Source organism: Armigeres subalbatus, chromosome 1, assembly GCF_024139115.2.
Source record: "Armigeres subalbatus isolate Guangzhou_Male chromosome 1, GZ_Asu_2, whole genome shotgun sequence".
Taxonomy (NCBI): domain Eukaryota; kingdom Metazoa; phylum Arthropoda; class Insecta; order Diptera; family Culicidae; genus Armigeres; species Armigeres subalbatus.
In genome coordinates, this window is record NC_085139.1 from 299,613,528 (window position 1) to 299,625,200 (window position 11,673).

The 11,673-nt window shown below is 44.2% G+C and overlaps 3 protein-coding genes across 3 annotated transcripts; 2 read left to right on the forward strand and 1 right to left on the reverse strand.

Annotated features, from left to right (window-relative positions):
- The first annotated feature begins 4,402 nt into the window (after positions 1 to 4,402).
- LOC134207499 (uncharacterized) lies at positions 4,403 to 4,891 on the forward strand. Its single transcript, XM_062683209.1, has one exon. It carries the CDS (start codon positions 4,403 to 4,405, stop codon positions 4,889 to 4,891), a length of 489 nt encoding a protein of 162 aa, XP_062539193.1.
- A 3,060-nt stretch (positions 4,892 to 7,951) lies between these two features.
- Positions 7,952 to 9,280, forward strand: LOC134207796 (complex I intermediate-associated protein 30, mitochondrial). The gene is made up of 2 exons (XM_062683712.1): positions 7,952 to 8,617; positions 8,674 to 9,280. Exons 1-2 carry the CDS (start codon positions 8,066 to 8,068, stop codon positions 9,088 to 9,090), a joined length of 969 nt encoding a protein of 322 aa, XP_062539696.1. The 5' UTR covers positions 7,952 to 8,065; the 3' UTR covers positions 9,091 to 9,280.
- On the reverse strand, positions 9,254 to 10,798 carry LOC134207795 (probable cardiolipin synthase (CMP-forming)). Its single transcript, XM_062683711.1, has 3 exons — positions 10,656 to 10,798; positions 9,723 to 10,596; positions 9,254 to 9,660 (listed from the first exon to the last, which is right to left on the reverse strand). The coding sequence occupies exons 2-3, from the start codon at positions 10,491 to 10,493 to the stop codon at positions 9,406 to 9,408; spliced, it is 1,026 nt and encodes a 341-aa protein (XP_062539695.1). The 5' UTR covers positions 10,494 to 10,596; positions 10,656 to 10,798; the 3' UTR covers positions 9,254 to 9,405.
- Between the last annotated feature and the right edge of the window lie 875 nt (positions 10,799 to 11,673).

Sequence of the window (11,673 nt, forward strand, 5' to 3'; positions counted from 1 at the left end):
TAGATAAGGCTTTAGCGGAGCGTGTTCAGTTAGAAGAAGGAACAAAGTACGATACGATTCTGTAGGAAGACATCAACTCCGACAGTAGGGCTTAGGTAATGCCTAGAAAATGCAAGGTCATCGAAAGTCAACGCGGATGCAACTCGCGCGGGAAATGTTCATACTAGCGAATCGGCGTCGAATAGTGAAAGTGATAGTGGTGATGATGCCAGTGCTAACGGTGACGAAGTGGAAGTGGTTCCAACCAAAGCCCAGCTGTCTGCGCGTCAGTTTTTGGCTCGACGGTTGCCGACGTTCACCGGAAAAGCGGAAGAGTGGTCGATCAACATCACGAGCTACGAGGCGTCGACGAAAGCGTGTGGTTTCTCCAACTTAGAAAACCTAGTACGGCTGCAGGAGTGCTTGAAGGGAGCAGCACTGGAAGCGGTAGGATCGCGACTTCTATTGCCGTAGTTTGTTCCGAAAGTGATTCAGGAGCTGAGAGAACAGTTTGGCCAACCTGAACAAATTTTGGAGACGTTGTTGGTGAAGGTGAGATCCGCGGACGCCCCTGAAGACGGAGAAGCCGGCGTCGTACATTACGTTCGGTCGATTGGTCCAGCAACTCTGCGACCACATGGAAGCAACATACGCCTGGAAGAACATCTGATCAACCCGTTACTGATAAGTGAGTTGGCGAAGAAGCTTTCCACCGAGTACAAAGATGGATTGGATTCGATACAAGCGCGGGCAGCTAGGGCGACGGGAAGAGAGTTACATTACGTACCATGGCAGATTTTCTTGCGGAGATAGTCTCTGTAGCTACGGAGGCGATAAATCTGGTGGACGGGCAACCCAGTAGTAGTCGTGTGTGCAATCCGGAGCGGAATCGAGAGCGAAGCAAGGTGAAGCAACAAGGAGCGTTTGTGAACGTTCATAATGAAGACGAACGGACCGTTCGAGATACCGAGCCCCAGAAGCGAATTCCATGTGTGAAATGTGGCGAGACAAATCACAGGTTGCGTAATTGCGAGGATTTTTTTAAGCTTGATCCAGCACAGCGGTTGAAGACGGTAGAGAGATGGCAGCTTTGCAAAAGCTGTCTAAATGCACACGGAGATTCCAAGTGTAAAATGAATATTCGCTGTAAGGTGGCGAATTGCAACGCAACGCATAACACCTTGTTGCATCAACTATACGCACATTCGTCATGTAACATGCACAGTAGCATAGTACAGACGTCTGTGATCTTTCGTGTTGTCCCAGTGATGGTGTATAATGGTTCCAAGGCGGTGAAGATATTGGCGTTCTTGGATGAAGGCTCATCGTATACGTTGATCGAAGATTCGGTCGCGGAAGAGCTTGGTTGCGATGGAATCGTGCAATCATTGCGCGTGTCATGGACTTCCGGAATGACAAGACTAGAGCGGGAGTCGAAGATAATTGATTTGGCGTTATCGAGCTTGGATTCAACCCAGAAAACCGTAGTGAGGAGTGCGCACACTGTTAGAGAGCTGGGATTACTGAAGCAGACGATGCGGTTTGCTGAATTTGCAATGCAGTACCAGCACCTTCGTGGCCTGAAGGTGGCAGATTACCCTATGGAGACGCCACGTATTCTAATTGGGTTAAAGCATTTGCACCTGTTTGCACCTTTAGAGTCACGGGTTGGTAATCCAGGGGAACCAATTGCGGTTAGGTAGGCGCTAGGATGGACGGTGTATGGCCCACAAGAGAAGTCGCAGCAGAATTCCACATTCGTTGGGCACCACACATGCGCTAGTGTGTCAAATGAAGAACTTTATCGGATTTTGAAGTCGCATTACGTGGTGGAAGATTCGGCAGTCATGGTGGACGTAATACCTGAGTCAGACGACGATCGGAGAGCCAGGGAGATACTTGAAGGAACAACAGTGCGCATCGGTCAACGCTTTCAGTCCGGCTTACTGTGGAGGGAGGCAGATATCAAATTTCCAGATAGTTACGGAATGGCAGAGAAGAGGATGAAGAGTCTGGAGAAGCGGTTAGCAAGAAACCCGATGCTGCAGCAGAATGTACAGAGGCAAATGGAGGAGTACATAGAGAAGGGATATTGCCACAAAGCGACAAAGCAGGAGCTACAAACCACAGAGAGACATAAGGCGTGGTATCTACCGTTAAACATCGTACTGAATCCAAAAAAGCCAGGAAAAGTGCGTTTAGTCTGGGATGCAGCGGCCGCTGTGCAGGGCGTTTCGTTGAATTCTGCATTGCTGGAGGGTCCGGATCTATTGGTTTCCCTGCCGTCAGTGACAAGCCAGTTCCGTGAGCGAAGGATAGGGTTCGGTGGCAACATTCGCGAGATGTTTCACCAAGTGAGAATACGTCCTGGCGATCGTCAAGCACAGCGGTTTCTATTTGGAGGAGAAGTGTACGTGATGGACTGTGCCATTTTGGAGCATCATGCTCACCAAGTCAAGCATTGTACGTTATGCAAAAAGAACGCGAAGGAGTTCACCAAGGAGTATCCAAGAGCAGTAGAAGCAGTAGTGAAGAAGCATTACGTCGACGACTATTTCGACAGCGCAGATACCGTAGAGGAAGCAGTCAAGCAAGCTGAAGACGTTAGAGATATCCACTCCCGTGGAGGATTCCAAATTAGAAACTGGGTTTCAATTGCAGAAGAAGTACTGGTGAAGTTGGGAGAACGTCAAACAAGTCAGGAGATTCACTTTCACCGAGATAAAGAGACGGAGTTTGAGCGAGTACTGGGACTTGTGTGGAATACCAGACAAGATGTGTTCACGTTCTCAACGCAAATCAGAGAAGACCTGCAGCCATTCTTGATCGGTGGCCATCGGCCGACAAAACGGATTGTGTTAAGTTGTGTGATGAGCTTTTTTGATCCCCTTGGATTACTAGCCTTATTCACAATCCATGGGCGTATTATAGTTCAGGATCTTTGGAGAAGCGGGTGCAATTGGGATGACACGATCGACGAAGAGGCGATGGCAAGGTGGATTCGATGGACGGCGTGTCTGAACGATGTGGCAGCAGTTCGTATTCCTCGATATTACTTCGGAAATGGTGCTTTGCTAGATTACGACTCACTTCAACTTCACATTTTGTGGATGCGAGTGAGAACGCGTACGGGCTGTTGGTTATTTCCGAATATCGGCAGCTGGGGTTCCTCGTTGTTCGCTAGTTCAAGCCCGTTCCAAGGTTGCTCCAATTAAGCCGCATTCTCATCCCACGTTTGGAACTGATGGCTGCGGTGTTGGGGAGCCCGGCTTAAGGATACAATACTGACAAGTCACAATCTACAGGTAAAAAGACTATTCTTATGGACTGTACGTTCGTGGATAACGTCTGATGCACGAAAGTATCGTCAATTCGTCGCATTCCGTATTGGCGATATCGTCTCGCGAACCCTCCCTGATTGGAGGTGGATACCGAAGAAATTTAACGTTGCCGATAAGCTGACGAAGACGAGTACCGTATGGCAAAGAGGACCAGCATTCTTGTATCGCCCCGAGAGCGAGTGGCCCAGTGACGCAGTAGTAGAACCGAACGTCCAAGAAGAGTTTCGTGCCCCTTGCTTGTTCCATAGAACGGAAACGGAATTCCAATTCATAAATGTGTCCAGGATCTCAAAGTGGAATGTGATAGTACGAATCTGTAGCGTTAGTCATACGGTTTGTGGCAAACCTACGCAGAAAAGTGCAGAATCAGGCAATACTAACGATTCGAGCTCTGCGGAACTTCAATTACCAACATAAGCTGAATGCGGTACGAATGGGCCTGCAGAGAGAAGAGTTCCAGCACGCGGAGGAGATATTGTGGCAACAAGCGCAATGAGAAGCATTCGCAGACGAAATATGTATTTTGCGCCGTTTGCGGGATAACAACGGTGAGTGCAACGCGAAGATCGAGAAGCGAAGTCCTCTTTATAAGCTTTCACCAATCCTGGACGATAAGGATGTAATTCGTGTAGATGGTCGAACAGCTCAAGCCGAGTTTCTTCCATTTGAAATGCGGTTTCCCATAATTCTGCCTAGGGGACACTTGATAACATCACGAGTGATCGAGCATTATCATCGGCAGTTGGGGCATGGACATCGAGAAGCCGTGGTAAAATGAGCTTGATGCAGAGATTCTGTATTCCAAAGATTAGAGTTGAGGTGGTGAAGGTAATGCGAAACTGCGTATGGTGTAAGGTGTACAAATGCCATCCGGCCGTGCCAAAGATGGCACCACTACCAGTGCAAAGGGTGACACCGTTCCTGCGACCCTTCACATACACGGGTGTTGACTATTTCCTGGTCCGATTACAGTCACAGTCGGTCGGCGCAGCGAAAAGCGGTGGGTGGCTTTGTTCACTTGTTTCACGACCAGGGCAGTTCATTTAGAGGTTGTTAAAAGTCTTTCTACTACATCCTGTCTAATGGCAATTCGAAGGCTTGTGTGTCGACGAGGGAGTCCGCTAGAGTTTTTCTCGGACAATGGCACTAAATTCGTTGGAGCGAGTAAGGAGTTGGAGAAGATTGAGGAAGAGTGCAGTGAAAATTTCACGAACGCGAGAACGAGGTGGAATTTCAACCCTCCCGCAGCCCCACACATGGGGGGAGTGTGGGAAAGATTGGTCCGGTCGGTGAAGGAAGCTGTGTACGAGTTACAAGACGGTCGTTCACTGTCGGATGAGGTTCTGGAGACTGTGTTGGCTGAAGCAGAAGGAATTATCAATTCAAGACCTTTGACATTCGTGTCGAAGGAAAACACGGACCCAGAAGCATTAACTCCGAACCATTTTGCTTGGGTATCCATCGTGCGAAAAGAGACGGAAGGCTACCCCAAGGGAATGAAGCTGCAGCGTTGCGAAATCAATACGAGAGATCTCAAGTGCTTGCTGATAAGCTGTGGAAACGCTGGGTGAAGGAGTATTTGCCAACGATAAACTTAAGAGCAAAGTGGAGAGAAGAGCAAGGTTTAGTACACGTAGGTGATCTGGTGTATATGGCAGATGAGGCGAACAGAAGAAGCTGGATCCGGGGAATAGTGGAAGAAATTTTCAAAGGAGCTGATGGTAGAGTCCGTCAAGTGGTAGTTCGAGCCGGCGGAAAGTTGTATAGGCGAGCCGTGGCAAAAATTGCAGTGCCTGAGATAGAGAGACGGAACATCTGTCTACGTTTAAAGGACCCTTCGCCAGAGTTACGGGAGGGCTGTTGCGGCACTTGGCAACACGGCGTGATGGTTGGTAAAATTGGGTGGATCAATTTGGTAGGTGAATTCATGGAAGGTAAAAATAAAAACAAACAAGATTGGAGGCTGTTGATTTATTACGGCGATTTGTATATTGATGCTACTACGGTGAACTGCTGGGAAACCTGAAAAGGAAATTAACAAAATTAGAATTTGGATAAAGTGATTGAGTTGAATTAAATCGGTTGTTGCTAGTAAATTAGCGGAAGCAAGGTATATTGGAAAAGCTATGGAAAGGAGAAGTGCATATTACAGAAATATGTATTCAGTTTACAGAGCTAGAAGCGGAGTAGGAGTAATTGAACTGTATTGGAAGGTGGAGAAAACTACTCATGTAAGTTTAAGTGAAGCACAAAATGGTGAACAATAATTAAAAACATTTTCAGTTTTGAGCTGCAACAACAAAGCTGCTACAAAAACCAGTTTTTTCGAGATCCGAACAAATGTATAATTTTGAATTATATTGCAAAAACTTACCTTTTTATACATTAAAAGTACGAGATAGGCAGAATGAAAAAATATTTCAGCTATTCATATTAAGTAAAATCAATAATAAACCAAAATTCCAAAAAATAATATGCTCGCGATATTCCAACGGTGTTCACTCGCAAACTTTTTCTTACAGCGCCATATTATTTCCTCCACCCAACTTTGCTTAGGAAAACAATGTTCAAAACACGTCAATATTCAACGTTTTTACATGTGGTATCAATCCATATTTATATCTTGTGGCTTAAACGTGGATGGCAAGTGAAAATGACGGTCGACGAAACACGTTCGATCCACACGAAAAAGAACGTTGTGTGAACGTGTGTATTATTTTCAGTGTACAAAGTGATCAATTTTCACATTTGTTGATTATCCAGTTGCTATGGCTGAACTAGTCGCTACACAGAAAGAAAAATCATTAATGAAATTAAAAAAATCATTGGTTAAAATAAAAAATTGCGTTGGTTCTTTTTCGTAGAGAGGTGCGTAAGTTTAAAATAAAAGTACAGAAACTTTTGCGTCAGCAATGGTTCAAAAGTGAAATGTCACTCTGAAATCAAAGTTTAAACTTTCAAAACAAAACTGTACAACTGTCAGATCCAAATGGTCCCACTGTAAAAAAAACTGTGAGATATTTTAATTTGGAAATTGAATTTCATTTTGCCCCAAAAGAAACTTTCCTCGAGACCTCCCTCCCATTGCCATTTGTTCATATTTTCTTTTAAAATGTAATTTAACCGCAATCATCTTAATTTTGTTTTATTTAATTATTTGAAGCAACTATTCCATCATGTTGTGTTGTAGTCTCAAGAAAACTGGGTAAACTTCCGAAATTGTTGCCAAGGTGGCCTTTTCCGGGCCACTTGTTGGGTTGCGCATTTTGACATGCAAATAAAGTCTTTCTCTCCGATTAAAAATGACAAAATATTTCTGTAAGAAAAGAAACTTGCATCAGTAAAATATTATGCTCATAATGTCAACCAGCAAAAGCCGCATCTAACTTCGTCCTCGCCATCGAAGCTCCGGAGTTGGGCTGTAGTAGGTTTACACACTGTTGTCTACTGTTTATATTCTTGATTAACAAATTATTGTACTTACCTCCCGGTTCCGTAAGATGCCTCGGGATATTTGTCAGGTCGGCGCTGTCCTGAAGACCGAAACCGTCGAAGTTCCACTGATTGATCACCGTTCCGCAGAGCTGAGGCTCAAGTATAAAATGATCCGCACTTGCATGGATTACGATGATGTTTTTGTTTATTTTCTCTGTTTTGTGCTAATGTTCATCGTTACTAAATTTGACAGTTTTACAATTTTTTGGTTGAATGGAAGAACTTTTAATTTCACACTGAGTACAAAAGAAAAATAACTTTCAAACAAATAAAACACTTTGATCAGAATTATTTTAACTTTTATTTTTGGGAAAACGGAACACGTTTCAAATTAAAAGTGCAAAACTTTTATTGAAACTATATTTGTTTTTTGTGTGCAGTATCCCCCGCTTATCCGGACCTCGCTAATCCGACGACTCGTTAGTCCGGATCTTGCTGATTCGGAATTTTCCGGATTAAAAAGTATCAACACCCATTTAAACCCATTATGCTTGCAGTTTTCAAATTTGTGTTGGGATTTTGTTTTGGTTAATTGGTATGGGTGTTACCGTCGGATTAACGAGAGAAACCTCGATATTCCGGCCATACATTTGTCGGATCAGCGGGGGTTTACTGTACATAAATCAAGACAAAATTTTCAAAACGACTTATCTGCTTTTGTAAACAAAGATTCAATCGACGATTTGACTCTCCCACGCAAACCAACACCATCAATAGGTAGGTGAAGGTGAAGGTTTTCGCTTCCTGTTGACGGTGTTGGTTTGCGTGGGAGAGCTATCAGATTCGTCAAATCGTTGTTTGAATCTTTGTTTACAAAAGCAGATAAGTCGTTTTGAAAATTTTGTCTTGAAATATGAACCAGAATAAAATCATATGCAGGCCAACAAAACTCACGCTGATGATGCTCTTAGTGCGGTCGGTAAAACGAAGTCGTCAGATTCTCACGGTAAACTTTGACGTTTCTTTTTTTCTCTCGAGGTTTATTCTCTTTTGTTTTGATCGACGTTTCTGACTATAATGTTGTCCAATGAGCAGCTCGAAGTAGCTCGAAGTTGTTCCCGTCCTGCTCGTTCTTTTTTGGCAACAAATGGGCATGAGCAGGACAGGGAGAAACTTCGAGCTACTTCAAGCTCTCATTGGACAGCACTTATATTTTTATATCTTCACGGCTGCTGTTGTGCAACCTTTTATTTTGTTGAAAATGTTTCCGATTTGATAAACAGTGTTCTTCAATTTAATATCCTACCAAAATGTCGATCCATTGCATCAAACTGAACATGAGCCATCTAAAAAGTGCAATCGGCACCTTTCGCTGCAAGTATTCGCACTTTGCAAACGGCAGTTTCTTTGCTCCAAAACTTTTGCCATCGCCACACCAACGATTAGTCGTTCCGGCCCGATTCGCCAACACTCTGTTCTGGGAAAAGGAACGCAAGGGTGGTTATGATACCAAAAGCAAAAAGAAAGTGTCCCAAAAGCAGCAAATCTTGGACGGGTTGAAAGAGCTGCGGCAGGAATTCGCACTCTTCAATCAGGAATGGAAGGAGAAGTTGCAAAGCGATCCGTTGTTGGTGTTCCGGCCGGGCGAAACGGATGTGATGTTCAACTTTGAATCGGAAAAAGATTTAAACCGGTGGGTAATTACGACCGACAAGGATCACAACGAGGGATTCACGGAGGCGAAGTTTGAGCTCAGCCCGAGCGGATTCGGATTGTTCCACGGTACGTTGGAGAGTCGGGTGCCGAAGGATGGGCGTATTAAACGGGCTGGGTACGCGAACATGAGAAGCATCAGAATACGGGTGAGTAGTTTTTTGTTTATAGACAAGCGTGGGTTTAAAGTTGAGGATGCTTTTAGAAATCTTTCAAGCGGGAAGCCTTTTACGACTGGGAACAGTACAACACGCTGGTGATGAGAATCCGCGGAGACGGTCGATCGTATCTAATTAACCTTGCATCGGAAGGATCTTTCGATATTCTGTGGAACGACATCTACCATTATGTGCTCTACACGAGGGGTGGTCCGCACTGGCAGTATGTGAGAATTCCGTTTTCGAAGTTTTTCTTGGCATCTAAAGGACGAGTGCAGGATAGCCAGGGACCAGTCCCGTTGAACAAAATAAGCAGTCTGGGGTTCTCAGTAGGTGCGCGTGGTGGCCACGAGGGTCAATTTCGACTGGAATTTGACTACATCGGAGTGGAGTTTGATCCGACCCATAGGGAAGAATTTGCTTATGAAATGTACAAACAAGGGAAGTACATTGTTGCCACTTAATAGGCAAAGTTATTGGATATAAAGGTGTTAGAAAAATCATGACCCAATTAGAAAGAAAGCCCCATTTACACTTAAAACGCAAATGCGTCAATGTAAATAACATATGAAATCACTTGGAATACATTTTCAGGGATTATTGACAAATAAAGAGCAATTCAGTGAATTTCCTGTTGAATGTTCGAATATCAAACTTTTATTCCAATGTTATATACAATTTGGTTTGAAGGGAGTTCCAAACGAAGAAAGGTCAAGAGAAATTATGCACATAAAAAGGGACAAGTACGTAAATGTGAAGGGAAGAATCGTAATCGAACTTCATGGATGCTTATTGCTTTTCAAGATTTTGTACGTATCTTTGTTAAAGACGTAGCTCATTGCAGCGGCCACCGTAGTGAACCCTGTCAAATACCACAACGCGTGAAGGTACGGATGGTCTACATAGTTCCAAATTGGTGCTCCCAGGGTGGTGGCAACGGCAACCAATTGGACGGCAGTGTTCACCTTACTGATGAAAGTCGGTGCAAGCTGGGCAGTAGCGTGCGTTACATCGAAATATCGCGTCAATGTCCGCTGAAAGACAAAAAAAAATACTTTGTTCAAGAAACCATCATAAATTCGAATATCTAACCCACCGGCTGAGGTAGACTAACGTAGCGTATCACGAATCCCGCTCCGATTAGGAACACATCCCGGAACAGGATCATTCCGGTCAACCAAAGTGGCAACAACTCAACATAGCTCATCGAAATGACTAACGTTCCGACTAAGATCTTGTCCGCCATTGGATCCAAAAACGAGCCCAGTCGACTAGCCTGGCTGGGCCAATTACGAGCGATAAACCCATCCGCCAAATCAGTTAATCCTGCCACCACCAGCATGCCCATGGCCAGCGAAAAGTTCGACTGCACGATCACGTATCCCAAATAGGGCGACATCACAATCCTCCCGATGCATAGCATGTTCGGTATCGTGGCCACGTTTTCCCTCTCAATAACCTCCTCTACCCGCTCCTTGACCTTGTCCTTCCGATCGCGAATGTCCTGAATAATCACCTTCTTCTTCTCCTGCAGCAGCTGTTTGTTTTTCTCCAGCACATTCTGCAAAATCTCCGCTCCCTCGACGGATTTTATCTGAAAGTCTTCCTTTTTGAGCGACGACGAAAAGCACTTGTAGAAAGGCGTGTTTGGTGGCGTTCCGAGCAGTCGGTGTCCATCATCGCTCCGGTCTCGATGGTACAGACAGGCTGGGCTCAGAAATGCGTACCGGAAGAGCAACTTCCGGCGAGCAGCGCCGGCTAGAACTCGAGTTGCGATGGTCGAAGGAATTTGCTGCAGCAATGATCCATGGTTACTGGCCGAGAGCAGTATCTTTCCCGGTAGCTGGCACACGGTACTCAGAAGCATACCTAGGATTTCTTTTCCAAAAATGCTCTTTTTTTATCGTTGTCTGCCGGGGTTCAAAGTCAATGTTTTTGTTTTGATGCGATACGCAAATCTGAGACTATAACTATTAAACAGGAATTCCTGGTTAATATCCGTCTTTTTCCTATCGCATTGTATACTAACCATTTTCAGGAATCTCTGGGAGTATTTTCGGTACTTTAGAACCGAAAAATAGGGCCTAATTTGTGAATTTGAAAGAAAAATAGCCGATTACTTTCGCTTTCGCTGACGAATTTTACATAATTTCAGACTGAAGAAAAGTATGAATGACAGAAGAAGCAAAATGGGTAATGACGTTTCTATGCCCATGCAGCATATACGATAGGTTTCTGTCTGCATTCACAGACAAACGGACGATTGAACAAAAAATCATTATTACACGGACCCTGGGACGGGACTTGCAAAGAGGAAAAAATGTAGCTTCATCTGCAACCAGCAAGCGCTGTCACGAATTGTCAGATGCAACCAGCACCTTTTTGTGTAAAAGTATTGGTATCCCTCAAAAAGTATTCCGAATGATTTTGTTTTACGAGTACTTTTTCACTTTGAAAAGAATTGGGTTGTTTAGCAAAGAAAAATATGAGGTTTTTTATAGTTTAACGTAGAGAGCATGCTTTTCTGATCTCCAACATATTTTTATTTTGTTTGTAAACCTTTTATTTACATTTTTATACAGCCCTCTGAGAAATCTGAGTCCGACAGGAGCTTGACATCAAAGCCCCGATCAGTGAGACAGAGCCTGATCTGAGAGTGAGCAGAGCAAGAGGATCCGCCTTACATCTCGCGATTCTGCACCGTTTGCGTCGAGCCCGTCTGACTTCGAACATGCGAAATGGTTTGACGTTTCAGCCTGATATGGGTCCGACGTCTTGCTATAGAACGTCAAGCCACATCGAGCTCCTGATTTGAGGTTCTTCTTCTTGTTTTTGTTTTCTTTCATAAGAAAGAGCTTGCTGATGTCAAATCATCTTTCTCTTTCAAGCACATGACAGGATTGGATTTGTTTTCATCGGGAATACCGATGAAAACAAATCGTATCCTGTCTATGTGCTTGAAAGAGAAAGATGATTAGACGTCAACAAGCTCTTAATGTTGGTTGTCTATTTTTTTTCCGAATTTTCTAAATAATATTTCTGCAGTG

Excerpts from the sequence above, each read along its gene's own strand:
- LOC134207796 (XM_062683712.1), top strand. The coding sequence starts at position 8,066 with ATGTCGATCCATTGCATCAAACTGAACATGAGCCATCTAAAAAGTGCA. Across the intron at positions 8,618-8,673 it reads TGAGAAGCATCAGAATACGG|AAATCTTTCAAGCGGGAAGC; the intron begins GTGAGTAGTTTT and ends GGATGCTTTTAG.
- LOC134207795 (XM_062683711.1), bottom strand. The coding sequence starts at position 10,493 with ATGCTTCTGAGTACCGTGTGCCAGCTACCGGGAAAGATACTGCTCTCG. Across the intron at positions 9,661-9,722 it reads ACGTTAGTCTACCTCAGCCG|CGGACATTGACGCGATATTT; the intron begins GTGGGTTAGATA and ends TTTGTCTTTCAG.
- LOC134207499 (XM_062683209.1), top strand. The coding sequence starts at position 4,403 with ATGGCAATTCGAAGGCTTGTGTGTCGACGAGGGAGTCCGCTAGAGTTT.